This window comes from Lycorma delicatula, chromosome 9 (assembly GCF_047948215.1).
Source record: "Lycorma delicatula isolate Av1 chromosome 9, ASM4794821v1, whole genome shotgun sequence".
Taxonomy (NCBI): Eukaryota; Metazoa; Arthropoda; class Insecta; order Hemiptera; family Fulgoridae; genus Lycorma; species Lycorma delicatula.
Window position 1 is genome coordinate 62,601,294 of NC_134463.1, and position 17,003 is coordinate 62,618,296.

Genomic DNA, 17,003 nt, shown 5'->3' on the forward strand with positions numbered 1-17,003 from the left:
ATTCGATAACTTAGACTGGAATAAAATGTTCAGCATTTTAAAAAAATTAGGGTTCAAATACAGAGATAGAAGAACAATTGCTAACATGTACAGGAACCAAACAGCAACAGTAATAATTGAAGAACATAAGAAAGAAGCCGTAATAAGAAAGGGAGTGCGACAAGGATGTTCCCTATCTCCGTTACTTTTTAATCTTCACATGGATCTAGCAGTTAATGATGTTAAAGAACAATTTAGATTCGGAGTAACAGTACAAGGTGAAAAGATAAAGATGCTATGATTTGCTGATGATATAGTAATTCTAGCCGAGAATAAAAAGGATTTAGAAGAAACAATGAACGGCATAGATGAAGTCCTACGCAAGAACTATCGCATGAAAATAAACAAGAAGAAGACAAAAGTAATGAAATGTAGTAGAAATAACAAAGATGGACCACTGAATGTGAAAATAAGAGGAGAAAAGATTATGGAGGTAGAAGAATTTTGTTATTTGGGAAGTAGAATACTAAAGATGGACGAAGCAGGAGCGATATAAAATGCCGAATAGCACAAGCGAAACGAGCCTTCAATCAGAAATATAATTTTTTTTACATCAAAAATTAATTTAAATGTCAGGAAAAAATTTTTTAAAGTATATGTTTGGAGTGTCGCTTTATATGGAAGTGAAACTTGGACAATCGGAGTATCTGAGAAGAAAAGATTAGAAGCTTTTTGAAATGTGGTGCTATAGGAGAATGTTAAAAATCAGATGGGTGGATAAAGTGACAAATGAAGAGGTATTGCGGCAAATAGATGAAGAAAGAAGCATTTGGAAAAATATAGTTAAAAGAAGAGTAAGACTTATAGGCCACATACTAAGGCATCCTGGAATAGTCGCTTTAATATTGGAAGGACAGGTAGAAGGAAAAAATTGTGTAGGCAGGCCTCGTTTGCAATATGTAAAACAAATTGTTAGGGATGTAGGATGTAGGGGGTATACTGAAATGAAACGACTAGCGCTAGATAGGGAGGCATCAAACCAGTCAAATGACTGAAGACAAAAAAAAAAAATGTGTTATTATTATACTTATTAAATAGATTTTATAAGTGAATAATTCACTTTTTATTAAAAGCTGTAATGCAGTAGAGATACTATATTTACCTGCACCCATTCTATAAATTTCTTTTTTACACACAAATACTAGATTTCATATAATGCCCTTTAATTTATGTATTCTTTAAAAAAAAAATAAATCGATTTAAAAAAGATTTATTACAAGTTGCCTTTATAAAAATCATTTTTAAAGTCTGTTGCAAATTAACAATGCATTCTTTTAATACTTTTATTACTTACATCATTTCAGTAGTTTTATACAGTTAATTTGTATGAAATTATTTATTTAAAAATAAAATAAGCATTTTAGTCCTTAGCATGGAAGTGTATTGAGTGCACTAAACTTTAGTCTTCAGTCTTTAATTAGATGAAGGTAAATCTTTTTTCCCTAGCATTTAAGTGAAGAATAAGGTACCAAAATATTGAATGAACATTTTCTTATATACCTGTTGTAGATGAGTATTAAAGGATGACTGTAGATTCGCTGATTTAGGTTTTGACTTATAAATTGACACATATTCATGTAACAAACTCTTGCGTAACTCATTATCGTTTATTTACTTAATTTTTTGTTTTCTTCTAATTTTTCTTTTACTCTTAGCTTATTTTTTCACCCTAATTTTATATTTGTTAGAGCAAATCCATTTTTTTGCCAGTTTATTTAATGATTTATTATTAAATTTTATTTATTTAAAATACGTTTTATAATTGGTTTTGAATGGAACTCTTAATGGAATGATTTAATATTTTTGTTGTGAATTACATTTATTTATGATTGAGAAATTTTTTTTATAAAAGGCCCTTGAAAATTTCATTCAAGTTGTTAATTATAGGTTTTATTATTTGTATTATTTTGTCTTTTGTTATCAATCATATTTATTTATTATTTTATTTTTTGTGTAAGACATTTTTTTTTGTTGTGTATTTTTAGTTTTGTATAAGACAAATTATTACGCCTCTGTATAATTATTTTATCATAAATTTATGATTACAAACAGTTCTGTAATCAGTTGTACACCCTCACTTCTATAGATTAATATTGATTTTTTGTTAATAGTAATTACCTGTAATCATTAGCCAAAGCAATCATTTTTTTGTGAGTAAACTGTAGGACATATTATCTTAATGTGTTTTTGCAGTGATTTGAGATTTTAAATTGTTATTCCTATTGAATAGACAGTTCTTACTGATATGTGAAATTTTGCACTCCATTAACTTTGAAAATAAGAGTAGTATATATTTTAGTTCCTTAGTTTGTTATTTTTCCGTATTAAGTTATTGCTGTCATCAAACTTCAATTGTTTTACAGAAATAGCTAGTTTGACTATGTTAATATAGGAGGGATGACTGTTCTTTTCATGGAATTATTGATTTTATTTTAACATTAGATTTCAATTAACTTCATTTTTTTAGGATTATTGGTGGTCTTAATTATTGACATTTACTATTCTCACAGATATCAGCATGTATCCTCTTTTTTATATGCATATTAAATCAGATTATATAAAGTATACTATTATTTACTCTGTGTTAAGGTAAACTATTAGTATTTTCATTATATATTCTAATGCAGTTTTTGTTTCTAATTTCAGGTCTTAGTTCATTATCTGGGAATTTAGGGTACTTTGGACCTCCTCATATAGGTGGATTAGGGGGTCCGGGAAGGGGCCAGCCTCAACCGTGGCAAGCTGGACCGAAGCCAACCACACATCCTGCTGGAGGGAATCCACTGTTCAGCCTTCAGATGCTCGTAACTCAAGAAGCAACTAGTGCAGGTGGTGCTGTATCAAGTATGCGGCCTGTTGATGATTATCAACAAGAAACGATGGATCTTTCCAGTCATTCTGGTTCTACTGTAATTGATGATCATCAGTCCGTAAGAAAAGATAGCCTTCGTAATGGTGGAATCGTTTCGAATGGAGAAATTGGTAACTCAAGTGAGGAAAGAAAATCACCTGCTAAACCTGCCGATAGTGTTAGTGTAATTGCACATAATCCATTAAGGGAAACGCAAGAATCTGTTATCAGTACTGTGTTAAATTGCTCTTCAAAACCAGAGCCAAAGCCATCAGAAAAAGTATTAGAGTGTTCTTCATCTGTTAAAACTCCAACAGAATTAACAATTACTGAAAAATTAACTACATCATCATCATCAGGTACTTCTACAGAAGTAAAATTGATCATATCATCTTCAGATTCTAGTGTTGAGAAAACTGTTGCAGCTTCCTCCGTTACAATTACTGAAAAAGTTGTTCCCTCTATGGTTACAAGTGTGGAAAAAGTGGTTGTACCATCGATTGGTTCTAGTACAGAAAAAACAATTATTTCTCCTTCAGGTTCAAAAGTAGAACATCCTATTAAAACTTCTTTGAGTATTCTACCTGTTGATAAACCAGTCATATCTTCTTCAGGTTCGAGTGAAAAATTGGTTGTATCTTCTGTACCTATTATTGAAAAGACCATTATACCCTCTTTGAGTATGAAAGTGACTGATGACTGGGAAGGTTCTAATCATACCCCAGATAATGTTGAATCAATTTTAGAAAATATGTTTCAAACACAAGAGGAAAAATCTAGTTCTGGGGCTTTGCCGTTGGTTGTTGCTCAGTCTGTAATAGTTACAAATGATTCTCGTAGTTCATTACAGATCGATATGGTAACAAAATCTTCTGGTTTGATCGATAAACCGGCATCACCTGAAAAGATAAACGAGCAGAAGTTAGCAGAAATTTTAAAAGTTGAAGAACCTGATGTTGAGATGATCAGTGAAAGGAAACATGAAGTAAAAAAGGAAATACTGAGAGATTTAAAATCTGAAGAATCCTCTTTGAATTCTGTTAAAGTTGAAAAAGTAAAAGTAGTACCAAATAAAGACCAGGAAAAGGATAAATCTTCAATTGTGGTAAAAGAAGAGAATATCCCGATGGAATCTACAAGCTCAGATGATGTTAAACCATCGACTTCAGAATCTGAAGGAAAATCTGGTCAGTCTTCAGACGTATCATCACAAAGAACAAGTTCTTCAGATGTTAATGCAAAACAGTTAATAGAAGGTACACCCGATGTACCTGTATCATCATCTGCACCTGTTGAAACTGAAGGAATTGAATCTGCAAAAAATGCTTTCATTGAAGTCGAATCAGAGTTGGAAAAAATGTTTGCTGGAATTGTTGAACCCGGAAGTGAGGGTTTGTCAGCTGTCAAAGTAGAATCATCTCCTTCATCGTCCACTGTAGCTCAGTCAAATACACCGTCAGTAGATAGAAAGAGATTAACAGCACAAGAGAAGAGACGTGGTAGACCAAAAGGAACACCTGCAAGACGTAGTTCTGACAGTGTTTATAGTATTGATAGTAGTCAAAAAAAGAAACAAAAACGACCTGGTGATGTTGATAAAAAGACAAAGAAAACGAAATTAGATTCGGGTAGGGATAGTCCTATAGTGAAAAGAGGAAGGGGTGCTTTTGTGAAAGATGCTTCAAATGATAGTGGAAGCACTGTTGGTGTTAAATCTAAAGGACCATTGATTCATATTGAAGGTTCAAAAGAGAGTCCTACGAGTGTTATTATTGTGAATAGTGGTGTAAGGACTTCCGACGAAGATGAAAGTTCTGAAAAGATATCAAAAGCTCCTTTTCGTAAACATACAGCATATCCTCATCAAAAGGGTAATAAACATTTTTTTTTCTTATTATTTTAGTTTTCTTTTTATTGGTATAAACAGGTTTGGTATTTGGTTATTAGAAATTAGAAAACACCGAACCTATTACATTAGTTATTCCACCTGTATTACTAGTAGGTCTGACATTTAATGAAGGTGTTTTGTTACGTTCTGAAGGTGGTTTGAAATAAAACTAAAAGTATTAAAATTAGTTGGTTTTGAAGCACTTTATATAAAATAAGTAAGAGATAACTGGTTTGTTCAGGATGAATTCTATATTAGATTTGTTCATTAAATTAATGGACAAAAAATATTTTTTTATGGTAAAATATTTTACTTAAAAATATAGTCCATTGGAGCTTACTTTTTTAACTTGTCAGTTTCTAAATTTTTGTGTTTTTTAATGCTTGAAGAAACTTGTAAATGCACATTTTTTCATAACACGGGTCTAAATGGATGTGTATAGTATTAGAAAAATAATTAACTTTGTATTGCATTTTAACAATGTAATCACTACACTTTAAAGAGTATTAATTCACTTGATTTGATAATCTAAAGCTAATATGGGTTTGTCTTTTATGTGTGGTTATTAAAAAAATAGTTTTGACTAAATACTGATAAATAAGCTTTAAAAAAAATTATCTTCAAAGAAAAATCTGCAATAAAAGATATAAATAATACTTTATCAATTCTTTTTTACATTGCAAATTGTAGAAGTGAACACCAAATTTAAAACAACACATCAAAAGAATTAAAAAAGTAATTGCTTTCTTTCAATTATTAGGCAGATTTTTTAAAGTTATTTTTAATTTTATATAAATTCAAATAGGCTTAAAAAAATACTGACTATAAAAAAAGCTGCTAACTAGAAATGCAAAGGTGAGAAAGAAGTGCGCTAAAAAAAAACAAAAGGAATTTATAGAAACAACATGAAGAAATTTCTACAAAGTGAGCCTCTAGAATGGAGGTATGTACACACAAACACACACACATACACAATGTGCACGTGGGTGATGTCTTGTGAGGAAACCGACATACTTCACAAATGTAGTCCTTTTATCAAAATAATGAAAAAGGTTCACATAAACATAGGTCTAGAAATACTTCATTATGGCTAGGTAAAGATTTTGCTCGGAATTCAGCTCCCCCATTGACATGAGGTCATACAGAAATTTTTAGAACGTTAATTGAGGGGCAAAATTAATGGTTACCTATTGTTTCTGGTCAGAAAAATTGAATAAAGTAGGTTCCAGAACTGAATCTCCAGTAGTTTTCATGATATCTGAAGTAAAATTCAGAAGTTTATTGTTCTAAAACCATTTTTTTAAGTTTGCAATACAATAACTTTGTTAGATGACTAATAATTGCCTAAAATTTATTAAGAAAACTTGCAGAGCATCTGATTCTTAAAATAATATTTACGTTCAATAAAAATCAACTAGACATTTTGAAAAAATAAAATTTTACTTAACAAGAAGAAACAAAAAATAAATGAAATGACTTGCACAAACAGAATTATTATATTTAATTTTGTTTTATTTTTTTTAAATTTAATTTTCATTCCTTATAAGTACTGTTTAAAATGATCTTAGTAGTTGAAGCAAAATCTAGTACAACGTATAATGTCAAAAGGAAGCTTATCTAATATTACGGTTGTTCTTAAGATGTTCAAAAGCATTTAAAATTCAGTTCAATAATTCTTTGGAATTAATATTCTCTGCGAAAACTGATTCCTTTAAATGACTTCAAAGGTAATAATCCAAGGGTTTTAATCGGGGAACCTAGGAGGTCAATTAACTGATCCACTTCGATCAATCAATCTGCCTGGAAAACCTAAATGTTTAAACCTAATTAAGTTTAAATACTATCTAACATCTTTGAATAATGAGGTTGGCACTGTCATGTTGGAATAACATGTGCTGTCTTTTTTCTAGAGGTATACTTCTGGCAGAACTGGTAATTGATTTTCTAAAAAATCTTTGTGCACAATACTAGAAAGGTGATTTTTAAAAATAAACGGTTCAATTAACTGGTCCCCAATTATACCACACCATACATTTATTGAAAATCAGGTATGAAATTTTGACTTTGGATTTTCAGTTGACTACCTGTGACTATTCTTCAAATTTTGTATTCTGTTCCTTGTAAAAATAGATTCATCAGTGAATAAAATGTAATGAGCAATATTTCAGTTTTCTTGTACCCTTTCACAAAAATTTAATTTTAATTCCCTATCACCTGATTGAAGATTTTGAACAGTTTGCAAATTATAAGGTTAAAAGTTCTCTTTCTTTAGTGTTCTCCAGATTATTATGAGATATGCCTGTTCAATTTGAAATTCGATGAGTGCTGAGTCAAGGACTTTGCTGCATCATTTGAATATTTTCTTGTTCAAGTACAGGCTGTTCTAAGGTTGTGAGGTAGAACAAGAAACCATTGGAAAAGATCCATTAGTCTGTAAGTTGTTGAAATCTAAGGAAAATGTTTTGAGTAAGTATTCTTCTTTTTGGAAATCTTTGTTCATATTCATGTTTTGCAGCCCAGCTAATTCCATTAATAAAACTGTAACAAAACAATATCTACATATTCTTAATTTGAAAATTTGAATGGCATCTTAGTTTTTAAAAAAGCATGAATACTTTATACATGCATACAGATCATAAATAGCGCGCGTACACTACACAAATCACAGGTAAGAGCCTAGTTACAGTTTTTAATAAGTTAATTGTTGAGCAGCTGCACAATAACTTTGATTCAAATTCTGTTTCTGAAAAGAACAGTGTTGTGATCTTTAGGTTTTCAATAAACTTAAGAAATTCAATTAATACAGTATTTTTGAAATCCTTTTTTATAGAATGTTTTGTAAGTATTTAATTAACTAGATACTATTAGTTTATTATGAACTGTCTTTTTTAAACAAACAAACAAATGAGTGGATTGCAAACATTTCCAGAATGTTATTTCATTTATTTTTTGTTTTGTTTTTCTTCAGTAAAATGTGATTTTTTAATTGTTTATTTGATTTTTATTGGACTTATGTACATCATATTTTTATAATTAAATTCTTCACAAGTTTTATTAACAGATTTTACACATTTATTAACCATTTAACAAAATTATTGTAATGTAAACCTAAAAAAATGGTTTTCAGTCAACAAAATTTTCAGTTTTACTTTGGATATCATGAAAACTACTGGAGTTATAGTTCTGGGACCTCTTCTGTTCAAAAAACCATAGGAAACCATTAATTTTACCTCTCAATTAATGTCCTAAAAATTTCAGTACGACCTCATTTCACTAGGGAGCTGAATTCCGAGTAAAATCTTTCGCTAGCCGAAACTTGCAAATAAGTCTTTGCAGGCCTATATTTATGTGAACTTATTTCATTATTTTGATGAGACGAATATGCCTGTGAAGTATGTCAGTTTCCTTATGGGACACGAGCATGTGTGTGTGTGTGTGTGTGTGTGTGTGTGTGTGTGTGTATATATTGTATTTTTTATAATCAAAACAACTTGAACCCAAGTACAGGATTGCTAAGTAAATGAAATGACATTTACCTTATTTCTTTTTTCTTTATTCTAATAGCACTTTCGCAGATCCTGCATCATCAGTTGTATATTAACATAAAATAAATCATCAGAAGTTAAACATAAAATAACATATATAGTTAAATATGACTTCAATTAAGAATTAAAAATTAAATTTAAAAATAAAATATTTAGAAAATTTATACCATGTAACCTGGCCGGCCAATATTGCCCATTACTGGATTTGAAATTATTTACATACATTCTGATTATATCTATTATTTTTAAAAACCTGCTGCCATTGTTGCTTTTATATGAGTATCATGTTCATAGTCTGAAAGTTGACCAAGTTGGAAATTCTTTTGTACTTATATAAATAAATTCTCTCCAAAATGTCCAAGCCTTTACTATTATTATTATTTAAATTAAATTTCTTTTTTTTCTTCAATTAAATTTCATTACCATGAAATTTTAACATACATACACATACACCCCCAAATTAAATATAATTCATTCCAGTTGTCATTGAGTTATATTGTTCAAGTGTTTTGGTTATTGGGGTTTATGTTATCTAAATTTTTAGTTTTTATTTATTGTTTTTATTTGATGTAATTTTGGAATTTTTTACTGGCTGATGATGGCGGGATCCCATGAAAGTAAACTTTATTATATATTGTTAATTTTTTAATATTTGTAATATTAAAATTTAGGTAAGATATGTTTTATCTTAATATTCTATACTAGGTGGTTTATGTTATTAGAGTTTAAAATATAATTCAACATACAGAGGATCAATATGAATCTTAAAAAGATTTTTTCAGTAATATATATATATATATTCACATAATATTTTTTTCTATACACTGTGATTGATAAAAATAAGTAATCCTTAAAATATAGTAAGGATTTATTTGAGGGGATGAATAAACTCCAATGAAATTAACATAAGAAATGAACTTTAAAAAGAAGTACAGAGAAATGATGTAGAGAGTGTAAGCTAATGCTGTGGTGTACAGGAATACATTTTTTAACCCTAATTTTTCCAGTTTATTTTCTAAGTTCTTACTTAAAAGTACTTTTAATATCGAAGTACAATATGGTATAATGTTAGGTATAGTTATTTTATAATAATCCAATATTAAGCAATAATGAGAGCAAAAAAAAACAAAATGTATTCAACTTGTCTTTATGATCAGTGTATTTATTATTTTTTTTATTAAAAAAAAAAACTTATTTAAGTTATGGAGAAAAAAACATATACTTTGATAGTAAGTTTCTTTGGTGAAGTTGTGGATTGTGGGTTAAATTAAGAACCTCTTTTATTGAAGTAATAGCGTAATGTAAATAGAATTCTGGTGATATTACCCAATTACTAAAAAATTGAATTGTACACACACACACACACACACACGTGTGTGTGCACGCAGATGTTCTGGAATGTATTCACCAAACTTCAGGTACTGATTCAAGACACCTAAATGAGCAAAAGAATTTGTTGACATACGTCCTATTTTGCTTTGTTTTCCTTCTGGATGCCATTTGTGATTTTCAAACCTACTTTAATTAAATTTGGCAAATTTAAGAGTAGTGAAATTTATTAAGTGTTTTATTTTGAACAAAATGACACTTCATTTGTAAAAATTTGTCAGCAAACAATCAAGTTATTGCATACAATCAACCCAGCAGTACGCTTGGACACTGTAATGCAAGCTGATAATATTTTACTTGTCTTTATTTCCTCCACTGAATGTAATAAAAATAGATTAATAATAATAAAAATTATTACCTTTCATTACGGTACGAAACCGTATTGCCAGGTTAATTGTCTGCAATAACTCGATTGTTTGTGAACGGATTTTTACAAGTGAGTTATCATTTTGTTAAAATAAAATGCTTAATAAATTTTGTATAAGTAAAAATTTGATCAAACAAATAATTAAGTAATAAAAGCAAAGATTAAAGAATTAAGATGGCTGTCATTTTGAAATTTTTTAAGGTTTTCAGATTTTTTATTTTGTAGAACAAGACACTAGTCTTAGATTTGCCAAATTTAATTAAAGAATGGTGTCCGGAAGGAAAACAAAGCCAAATGGGACGTAAGTTGATATAAACTGTTTTTGCTCATTTTGGTGTCCTGGATCAGAACCTGAGATTTGGTGAATACATCCCAGAACACTCCGTATATAGAAGCTTTGGTAAGACATTACAAAACTGAAAATTTGACCTACATTTGTGGAAGGAAATATTTCAAAATCTAGTGAAAAGTCTGCTCGTCATTACTTATCTCTAATGTTTAATTTGTAATGCTGAATTCATAATGAAGTTAACACAGTGGTCACATCCGCATGATTGAGATGTAACAAGTTTTCATAAAAAAAAGTAAGATTTGGCAGATCCATTTAAAACATTCTTGACATAATTCTTCCAAATTAAAAAAAAAAAAAATTAGTTACTGATTGTGGAGTAATAAACCAAAATAAGATCTTTAAAATCAGGTTCTCAGTTTTTTTTAACCCTCAGTATATGAAAAATTATATGGACCATCAACAAATAACAAAATTTGAGTTGTCAGATTTTTATGTTCCAGTTATGAAAATCCATTTCAGCTCGAAAATCACATTTTGCTTGAACCTTTAATGTAATATATATATATTCCGATGATGAAGTGGTGTTATAGTAAAGAAATAGATCTCTTTATGAATGCATATCAACTTTGAAAGATAAACCTATCAGAATAGTCAGAACCTTGGGGTAATTAACAAAAAAGAAAAATATTAACCTTCTGCACTGTTTAAAAGATGTAAAAATTTATTCTCAAAAAGTTTTATTTTTCATTTTTCTTGTTCATTTTTTTTTTTTTGTAAAAGTTTATCAAAATTAATATTTAAAAAAAAACTCATTGATAGCAGCAGTAAACATGTTTAAATGCTATGCTACACTTTACTCACTTAAATTGTTTATTATTTTGATGGTATTTAATCACAATAAAAAGATGAAATTTATTTTCAAAGAAATGGTGTAGGACAGTGTGGATATTCAATCAGTGAAGACACAATAATCATTACATATTATGTACATAAGTCTATACACAGTTGCACTATGACACATCCCTTTACTATATGATCCTGAATGTTGAGACTTATTACAACTACTAGAAACTTTTATTGCAGTTTGTAGTAGTATGTCCTATCTAGTAGTATGTCCTTGATTCAGTGATAGAAATGTATTAATAATGATGTAGGGAACTGAAATTAAAATTTATTGCCAAAATATGCATATTATAACAAAATTAAATTACATTAAAAATTATAATTATTGATACAAAAGGAAAGGAAGAAAGTCCTATCCACTGATGAAGTTAAGTTAATGGGTTTACCTTGAAGTTTTACAAAATCCTTAATGATAAGTAAACATTTGCAAAAATTAAAATAAATAAAGTGAATCCTAAATAGAGTATTGAGTAAAACTGGAAACCCAAATCAAAAAATAATATGTAAATGTTAATGAAAAAGCAAATTAGTAGTCAATCTACGATATTATATTAATTAATAAATAAGACATGTATTGCTGAAGTATAAAAAAGAAAATTTTAGTGTTAAAAGTAAAATTCAGTTTTAACAGATACAAACAAGTTTATTTTCTAAATACAAATAAAGAAGTAATTCATAACTACAAAGAAAAAATTAATTAACTGATAAAATATGAATATTGATGAAATTTTAAAATGTTAGTAATGAAAGTAAAACTTAATTTAACAGAGTAAATGTGTAAATCAAAATATAAATGAAATGAAAGTAAATTTAAAATATAGATTAACGATATTTTTGTAAAATTCAAGTTCAAATTAGAGTTGATTTATTTAGTTAAAATTCTTTTTAACATATTTATCATCAACATTAATATTACCAAAATTTTGAGAAATTAATAGTTTAAATAAGTTATAAGTTTACTTAATAAGTTATAAAGTTTAAGAAGTTATACATTTTTCTTATAAAGATAAGTTGGCGTCAAACAGTAGGTGTTACAACAGTATTTTCAAAAATTTTTGACTGCTATTGCTCTAAAATTAAAAATGTTTTTAATTTTAGTTTTGAAATTAGCTTTATGTTATTAATATATATATATATATTTTGGAATATTTCTTTGTATACAATTGTCTTATATATGAGTAGACATAAAATTAAAAATACATATCTAATTATGTAATGTTATATTCACAGAAGTGTTGAATAGAACGTTTTATGTTTATACTATTTTCTTCTTTTAGTTCATCCAGCTTTGCCAGAAGATATTATATTTTTAATTTTTAGCATCTGTTTACAAAAGAAGTACAAATCAATAAATGAATATATGAAGGATATTCAGTAATTAATGTATAGGTACATTCAATTTGTAAATTCACTAATGATGTAGAGAAAAAACGATTTATTCAATGACAGTGAAACTTACATTACTTTTCAACATAGTCTCAAGCAACATTTAGACGCTTGTCCCACCAGTCTGTGAGCTTTCTGTTTCCCGCAGTGTAGAAGTCTTTTCCTTGTTGTCTGAACCATTCGTGTACTGCTTTTTTTTTGACTGCTTTGTTGTCAAACTTTTAAAAAGTCTGAGCAGGCCAAACAAATGAAAATTGGATGGGGCCAGGTCTGGGCTGTAAGGAGGATGTGACAATACCTCCCAATCCAACTTCTCAAGTATTTCTCCCGTTCTCTGAGCAGTGTGGGATCACACGTCTCACGAAAGAGAATCGTCCTTTAGAGGAGAGTGCCCTGATGTTTTCGCCTTATCGTGGGCCTCACTCTCTGTCAGAGCATGTTAGAATATTACTCACTGTTCACAGTACATTAATTCTTCTAGTTAGTCACTATAAATTGGGCCTTGCAAGTCCCAGAAGACCGTCGACATCACTTTACAGGCTGATGTGTGAGTTTTGAATTTTTTTGGTTGGTGAATCTGGATGTTTCCACTCAAGACTTGATTCAGGCTTGAAATGGTGTATCCACATTTCATCATTACAATGTAGAAAGTATTACCTTCCTCTTCTAACCGTTGTTTGAGCTCAGAGCAAATGTGAATCTAGATGTCTTTATGGGCTTGAGTCAACTGTCTTGGAACCCATCGAATATATTTTACGATAATTCATCACGTCATGAATGATTGGATGCGCGGTTTCAACATTATTATAAAAACTAGCAATTTGGGAAATTTTTGTCTTTTCAAATGAGATCATTGTTGTGATTTTGCAGTGCGGTAGTTGAAACTTCAACTGATCTTTGAGAGCGATGGAGATCAGTCACACTTTCTGTCTAAATTAAACTGTTCCACCCACTTACACATTACTTCGATTTAAATACTTTTCACCATACTGATTCAACATTCTTGAGTAAATTTCCACCAGTTTCACACCTTCAGATAGCAAAGATCTTATCACTGAACGTTGCTCTTCTGGCATATATGTTTCAAGCATTGCTGACATTCCAAAATCAACAAAAGAGGTTATGTTTAGATTAATTATGATCGAACAGCTGATTAAACGTGTTCGCAAGGTTACCAACTTTACCCTCAAAAAGTTTCATTGTCATTAAATGAACTGTTTTTTTGTATACATCAGTTTTTCTCGTTAATTAATGAACATCCCTTGTACACTGATAATATGATATTTAATGGGGTTTTATAACTCTGAATATAGATTCATATTGGATTTTTTCATTTTGAAGTTCTCTTTCATAGTATAATCTATCCTTTGTAATGAGAATCTGTATGATCACAGTTTTATTTATTGTAGGTTATGTTATTAATTTGTTTGTAAAAAAATAAAATGAAAGTAAATGAAGAGTTTAATGTAGTTATTTAATGGAATTTACAGCAACATATATTTGTTTCTAGAGTATAATGAATAAAATTAAGTAAATTTCCAAAATTGTCTAGTTAAGTAGGCAATGGATGTGCAGTAATAGTTATGTATAATTGAATACTATGACTGTTTTAATCTCTTTATAACTGAACTGATGTCAGCATTTTAGTAAAGGTTTGATAAAGTCATCTTTGGGTGATTTATTGAGTAATACAGTGTAACACTTAAGTGAGGTATTTCCAGAAAATTAATCTTTTCTAAAGTTGATGCACTTTTTACATATTTGTCCAGTACTTTCCTTAAATGTATGATGTTTGTTATCTGTATTCATTATTATTATTCAATTTAGTATAAGACTATAGAATCTGTTTATTTAGATTTTATCCTTTCAGTTTTTCAGAATTAGGCAGTCTGTCTTTAATAGTCAATCATTTTCTTCATTTAATTTTTCAGAGTATGTAAAACCAAAAAAAAGATAGTAAATTTGAAATATCAAGTGTTATTCCTGAAAAATTTCATTTCATTTGGGCTCTAGAAGATTGTAATACAGATTCAGCTCTCTAAATTATGGTTTTTCTAGCTTTTATTCTATTATTCCTATAGAAAAAACAATTATTTTATTTATGTTTGAAAATAAAACATAACAGACAGGGAAACTTTGACTTGAAATTTTAAGTTCTGCTTGTATATATTAGAGGATTACTTTCTCAGGTATATCATAAAAAATATGCACCTGAACTTAGGTGTGATGTTTTAAAAATAGAAAAGTTATGTTTGTGAAAAGTAATGGAAAGCATCATTCATTTGGTTGTAAATGATGATCTGGACGTTAGATGAAATTATCTGATCAGCAGAATGTATTGTGCTAACAAGTGGGCGGTTTATTTTTACAATCTCATTACTGAGAAAATATTGAAATTTAAAAATGAAAAGTGTTTTAGGTAGATTTTAGAAAAATCAGTTGTGTTAATTTATCTAAATATAATTGATATCTGTAAATGAAAAGTATTATAAATTAAAATTCAGCAAATCCCATTCACCAAATTCTGGTACCAGATCTCCTGTTTTTTCTTAAGGAAGATTCATATGTGGATGTGATTGTAAAAAAAATTTATTTAGTCGTGGTTTAAGCATATTTTAGAGTATCAAAAATAAACCATAATTAAAAAAAATTATAGCAGGATGAAAAATATCATAAATTTCTAGATGTGTAAATTTGCTCTTAATTCTACTATTTTGATTATATCGGTGTCGCTGATCTCACAATTAGTTGGATTCCAAATGATATCTTATTATTTGAAATACTCAAACCAGCCCATTTAATACTTTGATATTGATTTTTTTCTTAGTATTTTCACTACTTTGAACGCTTCAGCTTTAATAATTATTCCTGATTTAGGGATGCTGTGTGTGCTTGACTGTATACTTACAAACTGCTCTAATTTCTTCTTAGTTAGTTGCTGTTTATGGGGATTCTGTTCCATCATTTGCCACCATGAGAAGATGGGCAGCTTAATTTAAACATGGTCATACCAGCATGGTTGATGATGAGCGTTAGGGTCTGCCAAAAACTGCAACCACCACCAATATCAAAAAAGTTGAAATGGACGGACAACCAATTAATTAAGGTTTGAGAGATAGCAGAGGCTATGGGCATATTGAAAGAACATGTTTGTCTTATATTAACTGAAGAATTGGATATGTGTAAGCTATCCTTGCATCGGGTGCCATGTTTGCTCGCTTTGATCCAAAAACGATGTGAATGAACATTTCCAAGGCCCTGCTGGAGCAGTTTAAGCAAAACGAGTCAGATTTTTTGCGTTGATTAATAACTGTAGATGAAACATGGATCCACCACTACACTCCTGAGGCGAAACAACAGTCAAAACAATGGACTGCAAAGGCGAACCTGCTCCAAAAAAGGTGAAGATTGTTCCATTGGCCGGGAAGGTGATTGCGACTGTTTTTTTGGGATAGTAATGGAATTTTGTTTATCGATTATCATCAAAAAGGTAAAACATAATGGGGCAGTATTACGCATCATTACTTAACAAGCTGAAGGCAGAAATTGCAAAAAAATTACCATATATATGAAGAAGAAGAAAGTGCTCTTCCATCAGGACAACGCACGTGCTCGCACTTCGACAGTCACCATGGCTAAAATTCACGAATTACACTTTGAATTGGTTGACCACTCACCGTATTCTCCAGATGTGGCCCCAAGCGATGTTTTCTCGTTTCTTAACCTTAAAGTTTCAATTTGAGAAGATTTTCATCAGACCAGTAGGTTATGGCATACGTAAATGCCGTAAAAAGGGTTAAAGAGGTTAGAGCATTGCTGGAAAAAATGTATCGACTTGAAAGGATACTTCATTGAAAAATAAAACTATATTTGACAGAAAAAACATGTCTTTCTATGTTAGGCTCAAAACTTTTTCAGACAACATTCATATATTTCTGTTATTCTGGATTGATAATTTTAAGATTGACTGTTGATATAGAAACTAGAAAATATTAATAGAAAATTTATATTTATTGATATCTTTAAAATTTTAACTGAAAAAGTTTGTGTTTTTATCTATTTCCAGATGTTTCATTTGAAAGAGAACAATATAATATGTAATAAAATTAACATTATTTTTAAAAATAACTTTAGCGTAGAAATGGTTAACTTAAATGAGTGGTTAGCAGTCAAATATTTAATACACAGGATTTAGGAAAATAATTGACTGATTCTAAAGTTTGAAATAAGGGTAAAGTTCATACAAACATATGTCTGAAAACACTTTGTTATTGATCTATGGCTAACGAAAATTTGTTCCCATTATTCAGTACTTCTGGTAAAATGAGGTTATACTGAAGTTT

General features: G+C 29.4%; 1 protein-coding gene across 3 annotated transcripts in view; it reads left to right on the forward strand.

Moving 5' to 3' along the window:
* LOC142329712 (uncharacterized) overlaps positions 1-17,003 on the forward strand; it is a 59,726-nt gene that overhangs the window by 21,354 nt on the left and 21,369 nt on the right. For all 3 annotated transcript variants that reach the window (XM_075374430.1, XM_075374428.1, XM_075374429.1), the window contains exon 4: positions 2,686-4,761. In XM_075374430.1, coding sequence (XP_075230545.1) covers positions 2,686-4,761 — 2,076 coding nt within the window. The remainder of the gene's footprint in view (positions 1-2,685; positions 4,762-17,003) is intronic.